This window comes from Ascidiella aspersa, chromosome 1 (genome assembly GCF_963924565.1).
Source record: "Ascidiella aspersa chromosome 1, kaAscAspe10.2, whole genome shotgun sequence".
NCBI classification, from domain to species: Eukaryota; Metazoa; Chordata; class Ascidiacea; order Phlebobranchia; family Ascidiidae; genus Ascidiella; species Ascidiella aspersa.
In genome coordinates, this window is record NC_139447.1 from 17,716,663 (window position 1) to 17,733,887 (window position 17,225).

A 17,225-nucleotide genomic window follows, 5' to 3' on the forward strand; every position below is an offset into this window, starting at 1 on the left:
ATTGTTGGGTTTTAGTGCTTCTTTTTTTACTAACATGATCTGTTATGCAGTTAAATAATGGACTGCAAAGAATACAAAGTTACTATTGACATAATGAATTCTTGGCAATTACGCTGTGCATAACTGCATAACCTTGCTGAATATTGGCCTAAAGTTGACCTTAAGTAACCCTATAGCACATTTTGTAGACGGCCAGCATGTTTTACAATGTAATATTACTTTTGCAACTTAACGCATTTAGGGCAATTGCGAACTCCACACCATACATTACACGTTAGTCACTCGCCCAATAATGCTTGATTGACACTTAATTATTAGACCAACGTTATCGCGAGACGCGGTAATTGGTCGCCCGAAAAAAACGCTGACACTACACTACGAGGCTACGTTTAAAGCAAGCACTATAAATTGGTCACCGCAGCGACAGGCCAACTTACCACACGCGTTTGTACAATTAGGCGCAACAATCGGCGGTAAAACATTAAATTATATTGGTTCCAACTACCCGAAATAAACGGCAGAATTGGATTCGAATCCAGATGGGATTTCAATATTCTACTTTGAACATCCCTACTTTCAGTGTTTCTAAAGTTTGCTGAATAAGCCATAAAGTGACATCCAGGAAAAATGTGAAGTCATTCGTAACTGCAGATATATAAACTGAAGCTTTAAAATCACAATATATGAATTGATGTTAATGTAGGTTAAGCTTTTTTTCTGCATTTGGAACATCAAGCTATCAACTAAGCCTAAAATAAACAATACTCTCAACCTGGTTTCATAATTTTGTTATGTCTTATAACTAGGGCCCGCAAAAGTCAATAAAGTTAAAATTTTTTAAGGACCTCGTCTGTCCACGAAACAAAGAATAAAGTTGTTTTCAGCACCTAGGGGACTGTTTCTAAGAAGTTTATAGATTAAAATAAAGTTAAAATTTACAATAAAGTTTAAATTTTGTAATAAAGTTAAAATTTGTCAAATTATGGCATTTGACAAAGTTTTTGTGTTTCTTGAGAGTATTTTTTTATAAAAATCGTTGTGGAAGCATTGTAAATCGGGAACTGCGACACAATTGAACCATATTAACCCATCAAAGCAGGAAATATGTCACAATGCCCACTAGGATCAGCAGTAACTTTTATCGCAAATTGTCCATTGTTTATTCATTGTTACGTATTTAAATAATTCTTATAAAACAATTCCTCTTCATAAACGTGGTCTTTTCGAAGATTAACAGTTTGGATTTTAGAAATAGCCTACCAACATTGTGTAATACAAAAATGCCTAAGCAAGCTAAATCGTCTTCAGCAAAAGTTAGACAGATGTGTAGAGATTTTCCTGATGAATTTAATGCAACTCCCGGAGGTGATTTAAGGTGCAATTTTTGCGAGGTCATAGTGAAGTGCGATAAAAAACATTTTGTTGAAAGCCACAGGAATAGTAAACGCCATAAAGCTGGATTGGAGCAAAAACAAGCATAGCAATCAAGGCAAACTTTTATTGAACAAGCCCCAACAAAAAAATTTACTGACAAGGTAGTTTCTGCATTTTTATCCGTTGACATTCCTCTACATAAGCTTAATCATCCAGCTTTAAAATCCTTGTTTACAACTGCAGGAAAGAATTTGCCTTCTGAGACTGCTGCTCGAGCTAGCGTTGCCACGCTAGCAAGGCAAAAAGAAAATGAAATCCGTGATTTGGTATATGATAAAAAATGTTCATGGTCGTAGATGAGGCGGATGTGGCTGGGCAAAAGTACATCAACGTGCTTGTAGGAAGTTTGAAAACTCCTACTCAAACCTTCTTGATTGATTGTCTTGCTTGTGATGGTAGCATTAACAGCAGAAGCATTATTCACACTGTGGACGATGTCTTACGACAACTCGGTACTAAGTGTGAACATTTTGCTTTGCTTTCGACGGATGCTGCGAGATACATGATTCTTGCCGGCAGGACACTCAAAAGAATTTTATCCCTATCTACTTCACGTCACTTGCTTAGCACACTTACTGCACAACTGCGCAATGCGAGTGCGTGCTTACTTCAAAAACATAGACGCAGTCGTAGCAGCAGTAAAGGCGGCAACAGTTAAAAACAAAGACCGGTCCAAAGATTTTCGTGATGCCGGCTTACAGCCGTCTCCGTTACCTGTGGTTACGAGATGGGCAACCTGGTTTAGAGCTGCTTTTTACTACAGTGAGCACCTTCCTGCTGTTCGTGCCATTGTAAACAACTGGGTAAGCGGCGGAATTTTGGTGACCAGGGCAATGGAGGCTATAAACGAAAATCAGCTGGCATCAGACCTTGTCCTTCTTTCAAACTATCTGTCGCTTACAAACAACGTCGAACTCTTGGAAGCTAGTGACTGCAGCATGGAAGAAGCGTTCAAGGTAAGAAAAAACATGCAGTTTCACGAGGATCCCTATTCAATTCGAGATTACATCGAGCAACGGTTACCCAATTCAGATGTGGAAACAATAATGTGCTGTTCAAACTCCAGCATTCCACCAGCCACTTATGCGTTACTGCAAAAAGCTCAGCCAACATCAGCTACAGTTGAACGCTCATTTTCTATGCTGAAAAAGCTATTGAGAAAAGACAAATTTCAAGCCTGAAAATGTTAAAAATTACATGATACTGTATTACAATAAATAAGTTGAAACACTTTTCTGTAGTGATTTCTTTAAAGTCGCGTGAAGGGGGTTACACTACTTCATCCCTGTTTAATTTGCTGTTTATTAGAATTTACCATGTGGAGAAAATCGAAGCAAAGTGCCCTTTCCACAAGGACAAAATACCACAAGCTACCTAAATCTATCGCCAATAAACACAACCCACTTTTTATAATCCATATAACCCATTGACTTTTCGACATAATATTACGCTTGGGTCTGAAATCGACGTAATCATATGTTTGGGTAACTGGTATCAATTCAAGGAAGAACTGTGGCCTCTTCAAACAAGCAATTTCTTTAGGTTAAAATAAAGTTAAAAATTTTTTTTTTTAGGTTAAAATAAAAATGGCCCTACTTATAAACACACTGCTTTGTGTGACATAACAATTCCTCAATTATTAATTAAACTTTCTGTTACTCAATACCAGTAGGAAAACCTAATAATTCAAAATAAGTACTTTTATGCCAACACTGAGTGCAAGGAAAGTTATAATTGGATATATTCCACTCTAATCCTACACAAAAAGATGAAAGGTTGAGCAAAAATCAGATACTTGAATATTGCCAAATAATTATGTCGCGGCACCCTTGAGGATTAGAAATGGCACACTAGGGTCCACGGTGGAGAATCACTGCCCTTTAAACTAATGGAAGAAAGTATCAGAAGTATCGATTTTGATGCTTAAAGAGTTTTTTTAAAGCTACCCATTTAAGGGGACTAAAATTTTTGATTTTGTTTTTTTAGGACACAAAGATGTCTTAATAATCATATTATAACATTGGGTTCCCTTTTGAAAAAAAGATATTGCTGTATTTTCTTGTTGCAAATATGAAACAGACTGTAAATTTAATATGGCACACACATTCAGATAAAGGTCATTGATATCTTTATAAATTTTTGTTGTCAAAAATATTGGTTTAAAATTTTGGTAGTTCACATGAGATTAAGCAGTTCAGCTTGTAAAGCAATGGGCATGTGATTGGTAAGATTATGAGCTGAAATCGTACAACAGGCTTGCTTTTAAAGAGGTCAGACCCTTGCTTGCAAACACATTCATATCAGCTGACTGGTAAATGGTTAAGGTGACTAACAAAGTAAGCAGCGGTCCAAACAATGCAAAGCCATATTCTTTATGAAGTAGATTGTACACACTTGTGTATATTGGATTCAAGTATTACATCAATTACCAGTTACTTCAATGTCTAGCCTAAATTTGGTTTAATGTAATCATATTTAGAGAAGAAAATGTCAATAAAATGTACTTACTAACAGAAAAGTAGATGTAACATCCCAAAATAAAGTATGTTGATACAAGGGGAATCAAATCTTTGAAACGAATTTGAGGTTTGTAATAAACATGAGTAATTCCTGGGCTATGTTTGCAAAGTGTTTCCTTGTATTGAGTGGCATTATCACAATCAAGTTTTTCTGCCATTGATGATTTAGAGAATACTTGTAAAAGGTGCTGGTGAACATCACTAATATATCTACAAAGTATGGTATGGATTTGTGTAACAAAGTAAATCAATGTCGTTCTATATCACATATAAATTTCAAATAGAGGCAGTGTATATTAACAAATGGATAAGCTTAACAAATTACTTTAAATAAGCTTAACAAATGAATTTAATCCTAAACTGCCATAAAATTTCAAATATTCAAGTTAATCACATTAAGCAAGGATTTACATTTTTATTCTAATTATTTTTCGCTTTAGAATTGCCAAAGCATCAGGTTTGGCAAGGTGACCCATTTGCCAAGTCACTTTTATTTAACCCGGAATAACATGACATTATAGATTAATAATCCAAGCATAGTACATGATGTACTTACTAACAAATTAGTATCCCGAAATCCATTAAATTTGATCATTCCGATTATAAAAATTTGACAAGCCTATTTAGCATTCCAAAAAAAAATAGTCCTAGAAAAAGTTCTTAAAGTTTTTAAAACACAAAAGTAAAATGGAACATTGTTTTACTTGGAGTTATATTTTTCCAAAACAAGGGTTACTGCAAATGAATAATAGACATCTTTATGTTGGACACATTGAGACAGGCCAATCAGTTTTTCAGGAATTCCAAAATAAATATCTGTGCAAGAAAAATACTTTAAGTAGGAAGGTTCACAATCAAAATTATAAAAATAATATTGTTATTAGGGCGATTATTTTTTACCTGTAAAATCAGAAGTTTTGACCTGAAAATTTAAAATTTTGATCTATTAAGAATACATTGATTTAAACATATTGTTGTTTAAAGTACTGTATTAGTGTCTTGGCGTCGTCAACCACACGTTTTAGATTTTTGCTGACTATGGCTGGTTCACAAATCAAATATTTTTCTGGGATTAAGCGGAACTCTCAAAAGCTTATTTATTATTTTTGGCATATTAAAAAAACAAACAACTATAAAAATGCCCTCCAAAAAATAAGACACTGGTTATTTTAGAAAATGTTGCGTAAACAGTTGAAATATGGGATAATTGCAAATCGCAAGCGAAAAAAATCAGCAACTCGTTAATACATTTGTCCTAATCAGAGATACAAAACTATGTAGAGCAAAAACGAAGTTCGAGCTCAGCCTCATGCGATAAACTAGGCCTGGGTGGTTAATCTGGCAGCTCAATATATCATATATAGCTCTAATAAAAATATAATACAGTTAAAATTTTGTTAAATATAACTTAAAACTCTTTTTTTTCAAATTCAACTGAACGACAATTTCAAAAATATGACTAAGTTTTTCTAATTTTGTAAACGGTTTATGTGCATTTTAATTGATTTTAACTTAAAACAATTTTGACAAATTTTAACTTAACATGTAAATTTTAACAAAATTTTTACTTTTTTTGACAAGTCAAAAAAAAATCGCCCTAATTATTATTAATATGAAAAATAATGATTTAAAAAAAAATTAAACACATTTTAGAATTTGTCATTATTACCCCGAATGGACTTCAATTCTTCAGAAACATTTTCATCATATTGTCTAATAGTTTCAACTATATTGTTATCCTTGAGGAAAACATTTTTGTTGTTGTTCCAAAATAAAGCAGGGGAAGTAACAAGGCAGCCAAGTTCAGGAAATAATTTAGACTGCCCATGTTTTAATTTTTTTTTTGCTGTAATATCAAAGCATCTGAAACATATAACAACATATTTTACATATTCTGAATAATATATAAAATTTACACAAACAAGGCTTGAAAAGCAATACCCTAATATCTAAAGCAGAAAAATCTATAAAACTATAGTATTAAGACCAACGACACGATTGTTACGTGTTTATCAACACGTTAAACACCCAAATTAATTAATTGCCATAAGCCAAATCTTAGAGTTCATTAAGTGATTTTACGATGTGATAAATAGGGTTTTAGATTACGCGTTTCAGCTTTCGTTTGCCAAATATATTCTTCAGTTACATAATATCACATTTGATGATGCAAAGTTTTCTGTATTGTTGTGTGTAAAATTCCTGAGTTTTCCTGCTTCAGTTCGCCTCGTTTCAAACTTGACATGTAACCTTTAATCTCGTAATCTATAACTGTCAGTCTTGCGGGCGGTGTTCTCACGTTCTGCAAAACAAGCCACTTGTTTGGCTGGTATCTGACTCCCGCTGCAAATTGGCCTTAGAATGGCCGCTGTAATGCCTAGCCATGTTTTCAGAGTGCCGGCCAAATATGACGTAACATTCATGTTCTTTTTCTTTCTACGTATTGGCTATATACATGTCGTTTCTTAGCGATTTTCTTTTTCTAGAAGTCTTTTGCGAAGTCGTAGCCGACAGTCGCTGCAATAGGCGGTGGCTGTCTGTCTCACATTAACTTGAAAATAACGTTCACTAATGCTATTTGATAACGTTTTAATTCATTGTAACAATATACTTTTGATTGGAATTTTAGTTGTGGTTATGACAGGTAGCATATCTGACCAGAAACCTTTGCAAACAAAAAGAACTTACGCGGTTGCGATCCGCCGGGCAACTGTATGGGGTCAGGGGCCAGGCCCCAGTGCGCAGGTCGCGGCGCGGCGTAACAACGATAAAGTCAAATAGTCAGTAATATCCACAACAGAATAAAAACTTAATTGTTCGAATAAGACTTAATTGGAAAAAGTCATAAACTCATCAGAATTAGGCCTAAATGGTCAAACTAATGCCTGGACACCACCTTTTCAAAAGTGAAATTTTTTTTTTTGTCAGCAAAAACGCTGAGTTAGGCAAATGTCATGGGCTGATATCCGATATTATTGTAACAACGGACTTTTTGTAACTGAAGCAAATTCTCTTAAAAGGTGGCCTAACTGTGAATGTTCAAAGTCATCTTTTTATGTAATGATATTGTAAGTTTTTTCCCTTTCGCTATAGTTTTCGGTCTTGTGCACGCGTAAGGCGCGGCACATTCATAAGCACAATCTTTTAATTAGGCGCGGTAGTGCGCGCCTTCCACGTAAAGAATATAATTAACCTCTAGACTTTGGGGCCAATTTAGTTCCTATATAAAGCTCTTGTTCGCTACGCGCAAACCTTACCCTTCTTTTGCTATAAAAAGTTTTCTGCATATCTCTTCAGCCCATATTGTCACAAATCATACTATGGCATGTTGTACTTGACTGTGTGACTCTAACCTCGGCAAACAATTTATATTAAATTTGATGGTAAATATCATTCTTTCCAGCAATTATATTAAAAATTTCTCTCAATTTAACCAAAAATTTTTGTTTTTGTTTTTCAATCTGATTTTGTGCTGCGTTTGCACACAAGTTTACCCCAAAACCGCTTATTTATGTAACAATGTTAGAGTAAAAAGAACAGAAAAGTGCACCCCCAGGCCCCAGTTTGTACTTAAGCATGCTTCTTATCTTATGTTTTAGTGTATGTCACGAAAAAACAAAGAGTTTAGGCCAAAAATGCTTGTCACCAGAAGGCTGGCAAGATTCTGCCAGCCTGGTGTGCAGTTTATGCAACTTATTTTACCTTAACCGCAGCTTGTATTTTAGGTTACTTGGCACCCTGCTTGGTCAGATGTCGCTAATCGTGGCATAACAATACCCGGGAAAAACAAACTTTGTTTCGTATTGCAGGTGGCGAAAGACGTGCTTGAAATCCAGCATACTCCAATACATGGAGCTTAAGAAACTGCGCTACTGAAAGTTGAAACATGATTCTACCAAAATCAATCACACATATTTCACTGTCTTGGTTTAATTTACGCCTGAAGGTAACGATAACACACTAAGCGTTTTTGACGCACGTGTTTGCTTTGCATCTTAAGTTTTGCTTTTGCTGGATGTAAATTGGCTGTCTGATTATTTGCCGTCATACCCATCACCATTTTATGACATCATTATTTATTTATGTCAGACAGAAAATAGGGAAATTCCCTCAGTTGCAAGTTCGAAACCCCACATTTTTGATTTTCTGGATATGCTGTATTGGCCTGATTATGACCATTTAGGTTTTGGACTTATTTCGATTGACATGTTATTGCAACTATTAGGTATTAGTTGTATTTTGGTCTTATTTCGACGTTAAAGTTGTTCTTATTTCGGTCTTATGGCTGGAGTCCGTGTATAGTTAGTTATATATAAATATGGGAGAAAAAGTAAACTAAGGCAGTAAAATATGTAAAAAAAGGGAAGAAGGTTTTGGTTAGCGTTATCACTTGTCCTAAAACACACACTTGCTAATCAATTGACCTGAATAAATAAAAAAGAGAAAAAAACCTTGTGCAAACCGAATATAAAATGAGTTAAACCTTGACAAAAACAACAAAAAACAATAATTTCAGTTATTAAAAAAAGGCGTCGAACCCGCGTATACACCCAGGATTTGTTGTAAGTTTAACGCTCTGCTTTACATGACCTAATTTGGAAAATATGGCTAACTTCTTTTTTGATCAATTGATCTAATTTCTTAAACTGATAATGGTATGAGCTGCTGAAACAATGAAATTTGTTGATTTTATTGAATAATATGGCTTTGCCTTTTTTAATTATAGAGGAAGTGTGTTATATTATAAAAATGAATCCTAGGTTAGGGAAACCTAATATAACTTAAAGAAAGTTTTTTGCAAATTTTACCCACAAGGTAAGCCTGAACACCATGTTTTAAAGAAAGTGGAATTATTTTTCCTGCTTGTAAATAAAAAGCATCAAAACTTTGATTGTACAAATAGTGTTCAAGATTTTAAATATATAAGCTAGCACAAATAAGAAGTAAAAACCTTGTCATGTTCGGTTTTGATGATAATATTTTAATGGCATCAAAAGACAGTGAGATAAAATCCTTAAAAACATCATCATTCACTTTCCCTGCTTTGCATGGAATAGATGTTCGAAACAAAAACTGCTGAATGTATGCAACTTGACCATCAGAAGAGAACTGCAACAAAACAAAAACCTATTTATCTTTAAAAAAATATTCATTTTAACTAACAAGGCAGTGAATTTGCAAAATTAATTGGCTTAGCTTCAACACAATTTTTTCATAAATTTATTCTAAACAATAAAATCTATGTTACTTTTTTTATCATTTTAATGCGACCTTTAAGACTCATTTTTGTCTAACGTTGCCAAGGTTGGCATAAAGTTTTTATAAATAACTTCAAAAAGTGATGTCATTAAACAAGTGGACTTAAAAAAACTGCTGTTTTCATTCCAACCAATGTGATAGTAAAATGGAGTATATACATTTTTTTAATTACATACAAATATTCTAAAAAGGCTTTCATGGACTCCCCTAAAGTAAACCACATAACACCAAGGGGACTCTGGACCACAGTTCACCCCTGGTCTAGGGGGGCTGGTGGTGTGGTGCAAACAACCCTATCGGTTTTGTGGGATGCCAAATCATATCATGAGTTGGCAGAAGTTTTTAAATCATAACTCTATTCCTTATTCACATAATTGGTGTTACCAGGGTCTAAACTCTCATGCTAGGATGAAAATTCAGTGCGTTGTTTTGTCTACAAAAGATGTGGATTATGTGAGTTTGGAGACAAAAATTATGAAGTGGATGGCTGTCAAAGTGCCTCATTTACCAACAACATTTCAGGAATGTTAGGCTCATTTTAAATAACTGTTTTTTCCAAACTTGCACAAACGGATTTCAGGAAGTAATTTACTGTTTATCTGTGATTTTGCTGACAAATGTTTCACATTGCAGATTTTAATGACATTTTCTCTCACAAATTCGCTGGCCAAGCGTTCCCTTTGATTAAGGCTAGTTTTGCTGTGAAGAGCACTTGACGCTAATGACTGCACAAAAGGAACTATTCCTTAAAGAAATTATAGTTTAATTTTGGGTACACAATGTACGGATCTGTAATGTAGCTTGATAAAAAAATACAAAGCCAAAAAGGTCGACAAGATCAACATCATCCACATTAACTGAACATGATACAACCTCATATCAAAAGGTCTTAATAAATAAAGATGATGCTAGAGTTGTCTGGAATTGTACTTTAAACATCCCTAACTGGCAATTGCAATTTAAATCCTGCAGTTCCTTTTTTGTTATAATAGGGAAGTGGAAAAGGGTATTATGACACAATGGCCATAGCACGAAGATGTTCACACTAAGACTACAATTTGTCACAAATTGCATTATTGAACAAAAATTTGGTCTACACTATGTCATCCATAATTACAATGAAAAATTTAATAAATTAAACTGGAAAAATGCAATAGGTGACCTATTTTCCCGTGCTTTTAGCTAAAAATTTATTGTTTGCTAATACTATAGACTGCACTGGTATTCCATAAAGTCAGTAACATTTATCTAAAGCAGTGCTCCTGTAGCGTACTTATGTTGCTACAAACCGTAATTATGACTTTGCCAAAATGTTTATTTGAGCTCGAGCCAATACTAGGAATTATTTGCGAATTTATTAAATTAGGTTTAGCAGGGCGAAAGCATTTTTGCATTTCGAAATTAATGTAGTTATTATCTGTTCCTTTCTATCTTTTTCGTGTACATTACCAAGACTTTATTTCGGTCATTTAGAGCGTGCGAGCAAAATTCGCTGCCCGGAGCAATGGTCACTCGGGCGAGATAATTGGGCGCCCAGTTCCGTGTTCTGTTTATTTAGCAATTTCCTGCTGGCCTCGTGTCCTTAAGTGACTGCTGGACTATTGCGTTTCAAAATTACCAACTTGGCCAGAAATAGAATTGAGCGTGATGACTTTGCTGAATTGTGTTGCTTTTTGTGCTATATATTTGAGAACGATTCGGTTCTAATTTGCCAGTTTTGATTCGTGGTTATTGCAGTAACATGTTATGATTTGACAATAATATTGTAAGTAGATTTAACCCACTATATACTAAAGAGGTACATTTGTGGTGTTTGAGTATTCCTAAGGACAGAATAGAATTTATAATTACCCGGATAGGACTCACTCAGCAACTTTAGGTTTTGTTACTTATTAAACAAAAATAGGATACTACCATAAGTTTCTCAACATAACTAAAAAGTCGCTACAGCTCCGCAACCTTTTTTGATCAGCTGCACACCGTCGGATTTTACAAATTTGGTGGCACATCTATTGACTAAAATAATATTTAAAAAAAGTCCCATTTGCAATGCCAATTAAACAATGATTTTGTACCATTTAAGATTTTATTCAGTGTGATATTTGTGCTAGTTTTGAAGAGCACAGCCGGGGTATATTTGGATCAATGTTTGAAAGAGTAACTGTAGATTGCTGTCCACATCTTTTGAGCACTATCTTTTGTCGTTTTTATTCAACACTAACGAAAAACTTTATTTACATAAACACGAGTGCAAAATTAGAAATTTCAACTCAAAAGTCCATTGCAAATTGCCATTACTACAAAATTCAACATAAATAAATGAATAATATTAAAAATGGTGCTTAATGTAAAGCCCTTGGTTGCTGAATAGAAGTTAGGCTGCAAGTTTTTGGTTTAACAATTTTATCATTTCACACTGCTATGTGTTTGCGGTATTGTCAATCTGTTGTTGTGTACGTGACCCAAAGCACCTGGCTTGCAAACCCAGAGCGTAAAGCAGTTAAAAAAAAACGAGTCCGACTCCGGCCCAAAAAATAAACCTGAGTCCGACTCCGGCCAAATGTGAGATTTTGATGAGTCCCGAGTCCAGCTCTGACTCTACATTAGGCCTACCATATGTCCTCTTTTCTCAAGAAAACTGAATGATCCTCCGAGGACGCTCAAAAATGTCCAAATGTCCGCTTTTTTCGCATTTTGAGTTAGTTGCTCAAACTTTTTTTGCGCTAGCTCTAAGTTAATATTTAATTTTTGCAATGATTCCAATGGTTTCGCTGTGTTGTACACCACTCCTACAGCGCTGTACAAACTCTGTTTTTGCCAACTTTAACAATAAAACGGCAAAAAATTTTCTACTTAGATAGCAACTTTTTTTAGCACAAAGTCTCTTTGAGTGCCATTGCATGTTTTCATATCATTGAAGGTATAACGGCCCTATTTAAAATTTTGCTAACTTATAGATAACCAAACTATTTTTTTTATTATTTTTTTTTTTTTTTTATGTTTTATTTAATTGGATAACAGGCTAGCAACAGGGGACTCAAACTTTTTTGCGCGAATCGATAATGTTATTGCAATATTGCTGCTGTTGTTGTGTGTTATCACATCTTTTGAAATGCGATAACGCAAAGTTTAATTTTTGCGGTTACATATTTATTTGCGCTAACATCGCAGCCTTACAACTGTGGAGTGAATGCCCTCACGACACGTTTGTCAAAATCATCTTGTGCACGAGCAATTTATAGTGTGCGTCCAATGCTAAAAACCTCCTGAATTTACAGTTTAGCGCAAATTAAACCCAATTTTTTGACTTCACTATTTTCAAGTTGTCTTAGTTATATTTAATTAAAAATGCCGAAGTGCTTTCCGTAGAGAGGGGGGCGCAAGGCATGGGAAAATTACCAAGGGGGACACAGCTGAAAAAGATTAAGAACCACTTGTCTATGGCATCAGGTGGTTCTCAGCAGACGCTTTCTTTAAATTTAGACAACAATAAAGCAAAATATAAGCTATACATTATAATGCTGCAAAGGAAAACTCTGTTTTCTGATGAACTACTCCAGAAGTATCCGTGTTTCAGAAAAGGACGTGTTAATTTCGAAGCTGAATGCAATACTTGGATATGGCACGTTTTTCTCAAACGTAACAATTCTACTTTCGTTTTACTTGCAGGCAAGAAAATGTCCTCTTCTAAGGTGCTGAAAATATGGTAGCCCTACTCTACAGCCTGTATTTTACCCATTTACGCAACTAAATTAAGGTGGATTTTTTGCAATCCACTCATATTGATGTCATAATTGATCCACCCGCATTACATGGTTAAAAAATATTTCACCATTTGCTATTACACTTTTACAACTTACATTTTGCCGCCTTAACAGTTTAAAAATTTGATACTGCGCATGCGCACGTCGGACTCGGGACTCTGGTAGTTTTACGTGGTCTTACCCGAGTCCCGACTCCGGCGAGTCCCGAGACCTAAGTCCGACTACGCAGCCCTGGCGTAAAGTCCTCAGCTGTGCACATCTTAAATTGATGTACTTTTCGATTTCGGCGATATAAAGCAGATACCATGTATTAAATACTACACAAGCTTTGCTAAACAGCAATATTTTCTTCTTTGTTGAAAACCCAAATCCTGTCTGGTGGAACATCGCTATGTTTTAATCTCAGGGTCCTTTCATTGCTCCGTTCAAAAAAATTTTCTCGAATTTGTAGTGACAATCCTTTGGTTAAAGCTTCAGCGTTTTTTGCAGAAAGATTTCGGATCCAAATCCGCCATAATATATGCCAGTTTAGTAATCCATATATTATCTTTAAGATTTTTAAATTGCATGCTTATTTTGTTTTTTTTAAATTAGGCTATTTAGCAAAAAATTTAAAACAATTTTGCCAAGACTTTAACCCGCGACGTACAGCAGTATAAAATAAAAGCGATTGGTGGTCTGATCCCATTTCTTCACAGAGTATTGTAAATAATCAAGAATTTAAAGCTCTAGCTTTGATAAAGTTTATGATGTGTATGAAATTATTCATTATGTCCAACAGTTCCTTTGGTAACATCTTAATCATCAGCACTTTCCCTGTGTATGCCACAGTGAATTATTTGTATTGCTGGATTTTCACATTTTAAATTTCACCTTTTAAGAAAATCCTTTATCTTGGCCTAACATTGCTAAAGCACCATAGCTGCAAACACTGATGCAGTTACTCCAAAGAAGGGAATAGGTTGTAAAAGAATCGTTACTTATTCCAAAAATTTATTGTCCTGTTGTACGCTCTGGAAGTTCTTTGCAAAATAAAAACTTTTCTGTTATGGAGTCAATATCTACAAAACGAACTATACTTAACGGTTGTGCTTGTTTATTAATATCTGTGGTTTCATATATCTGAAGTGAAAAGGTCTGGCATAATTTAAAAGAAGTATGTCAATACGTCTTTTAATGGTATCGGCAGACAAAGCAACTTTATTTACCTCGGTAACTTCGTTCGGTCCAAGCATTATTCGGTCAACTTTCAAAAAAGCCAGTTTTAAGTGTTTCACCAATAGTAAGCCTTTTTTTTCTGGTAGGCAACTAAAATGAGACTGTGCAAGACGACTTCATCATTTCCTTTTGCTTTGTATTTTGACTACAAATTCTCTGAAATATTTAAGTTTGCAGACAAGACTGGCATGTTTAGTCTTTAGGTGCTGTTCGCTACCAATCACACATAATGGTTTGGGTTCCTTTTCATTACCAAATTTTAAAAATCCATATCGGATATAATCTTCACAATATTATCTTACAATAATATTCGGGTTTTTTTACAACGCTGCTTGTGCTGGACACATTCTCACTGTCTTTGTTATCAAATAAGCGTGCAATCAACTTTCATTATGAAGCAATGCCACCACAAGCAACCTGGAACATCAACTATAAAAGTATTTGATTGTATTAGATTTAGTAAGTAATAGCATATTTCACAGCGTATGATCTGTAGTTAGCCTCCTTGGCCAAATATATCTAATACTAGACCCACCGGTGTACAAACAATTAAACTGTCTGAAAGAACTCCTGAAAGCGAAAAAAACAAATATGTCAACAAATTTGGCGGGAAAGCTCTGGCGGCAGCTAGCTGTACAAAAAGGTAAAGGTAATCGCAACACAAGAAAACAATGAAAATTGGGGATCGCAGCGAAAATGTTAAAATGGAATTTAATTTTAAGAAGCCCATCTATTTTACAACTAGGTTTTACACAGTTGTTGAGGCATCTTTACAAAAAAAAAGTACTCTGGATACTATATGACAGTGGTTTCTAATCTCTCTTTACTGGCAAGAAGCGGACCCAGGATTTCGGTTTGGGGGGCTTGGAAATTTTAGAGATGACTAGGGATGTTCAAAGTAGAATCCCAAGGTATTCTAGATTAATAGGTTTAGAATCCAGAATAGCGAATCCTAGTATATTTTTATTGAATTAGTTAACCTCGATTTTGTTTGGGGAAGGGATTAATCTTAATCTACCCTATAGGGTCCACAATTACAGCAATAAATCTCCCAAACAATTTGCTAACATGTGTACCTTATAATAAAAAAAAATCTACTATATGTTTAACATTCTTAACAACTGTCATTTTGAAGCAGTTCTGTATACTGTAACATGTCAACTGTCCAGTTTGTTGCCAAAACTTATATTTTTGCTATTTAGTGAGTACAATGCAACACTGCACACAGAAGTCTTAAGCAATTCGGTCCTGTTTTTAAAGCATTGTTGGGTTTTAGTGCTTCTTTTTTGACTAACATGATCTGTTATGCAGTAAAATAATGTACTGCAAAGAATACGAAGTTACTATTGACAATTACGCTGTGCTTAACTGCATAACCTCGCTGAATATTGGCCTAAAGTTGACCTTAAGTAACCCTATAGCGCATTTTGTAGACGGCCAGCACGTTTTACAACGTAATATTACTTTTGCAACTTAACGCATTTAGGGCAATTGCGAACTCCACACCAGACATTACACGTTAGTCGCTCGCATTATTAGACGAGCGTTATCGCGAGACGCGGTAATTGGTCGCCCGAAAAAACGCTGACACTGCACTACCAGGTTACATTTAAAGCAAGCACTATAAATTGGTCGCCGCAGCGACAGGCCAACTTACCACACGCGTTTGTACAATTAGGCGCAACAATCGGCGGTAAAACATAAAATTATATCGGTTCCAATTACCCGAAATAAACGACAGAATTGGATTCGAATCCCATCTGGATTCGAATCCAAGGATTCGATATTCTACTTTGAACATCCCTACTTCTTATGTAGGCATTTTTCCGGTATAGAATTTTTTTTTGTTCTTCTGTCGATGACTTGTTAATAGCAAAACCACACTGCACATTCAAATGTTTGGGAGGTATCAGGACAAAAGAAACTGTTTTTGCTGTTAAATCATTTACATCATGACAAAAAAGTATTTCGCTTTGATCACCAGTGAACTAGTGATGCATTATAACCAAGTTTTTGGTAACTAGCATAAAGAGGGAAAATAGTTTTCTTCAGGTTCTCAGTTTTTATAAAGCAGTGCTTGTAACCGCTCAGGTCAAAGGTTCTTCAACTACCAAGTCTTACTCTCAGTTGAAGGTAGGGATGTTCAAATAAAATCCCAGGGGATTCTAGAATATTAGGTTTTGAATTTAGAACAACAAAGAGTATGAATAATTAGGCACAACCATTCGCAGCCAAACAAAATAAATTTTGTTTGTTTCAATTACCCCAAATAAACGACACCATACAAATCCAATTTGGATTTCAATCTAAGGATTCAATATTCTACTTTCAACAGCCCCAGTTGTTGGGTCATATCAATTACATCTGATTCTAACAGTTAGAAACCACTTGGTCACACTTCCTTTAACTGTGACAACAACAAAGCTTGATAGATTGTTACAAAGTCTGCTGCTGGTAGTCGAATATTTTGTTTACATTGTTTGCTGTTTTTTTAATAAAGGCCCATGAAGGTGTAAATTTATGGAAATGATCTAATTGCTAAAGAATGGGTTTTTCTACAAAACCTAGGCTTTGATCTGGTGCTGGCGTTTTTCTAGTTGGTTGTGCAGGGCCATCTGTAAGTCGAAAAACTACTTATTTTGACGAATAGAACAACTATGCAGTATAATCTGTTTTTGAAAGAAGCTTACTCATCAATGTTCAACAAACAAAACATATTGCAAGACAGAAGTTAAGTAATAGTATTTTAGAAGATGGCAAGTATAAAAACAATAACAAACATTGAAACTGAAAAAAGGCATTCTTGTTTCCAAAATTTTATGTGCTTTGTTTGGCCTCTTGTGTTTAAACGACACCCACAGACACGTTTTGTTAATGAGATTGGTGATCATGTGACATCTCCCTTTCAGAATGTCACACTACATGGCAGATTAAGTTCATTTAAAGTAGTTTGTACTTAATGTTACAGCTTGTTAATAATCAACTATAAATTTCAAAAAAATAAATCTAAACATCACTACCTTTGTCAATG

General features: G+C 34.9%; 1 protein-coding gene across 1 annotated transcript in view; it reads right to left on the minus strand.

Moving 5' to 3' along the window:
• LOC146168128 (sterol regulatory element-binding protein cleavage-activating protein-like) overlaps positions 1-17,225 on the minus strand; it is a 48,693-nt gene that overhangs the window by 27,385 nt on the left and 4,083 nt on the right. Inside the window, exons 3-6 of the mRNA XM_083388944.1 lie at positions 8,905-9,062; positions 5,623-5,816; positions 4,658-4,769; positions 3,943-4,163 (exon numbers count right to left, since the gene is read on the minus strand). Coding sequence (XP_083245070.1) covers positions 3,943-4,163; positions 4,658-4,769; positions 5,623-5,816; positions 8,905-9,062 — 685 coding nt within the window. The remainder of the gene's footprint in view (positions 1-3,942; positions 4,164-4,657; positions 4,770-5,622; positions 5,817-8,904; positions 9,063-17,225) is intronic.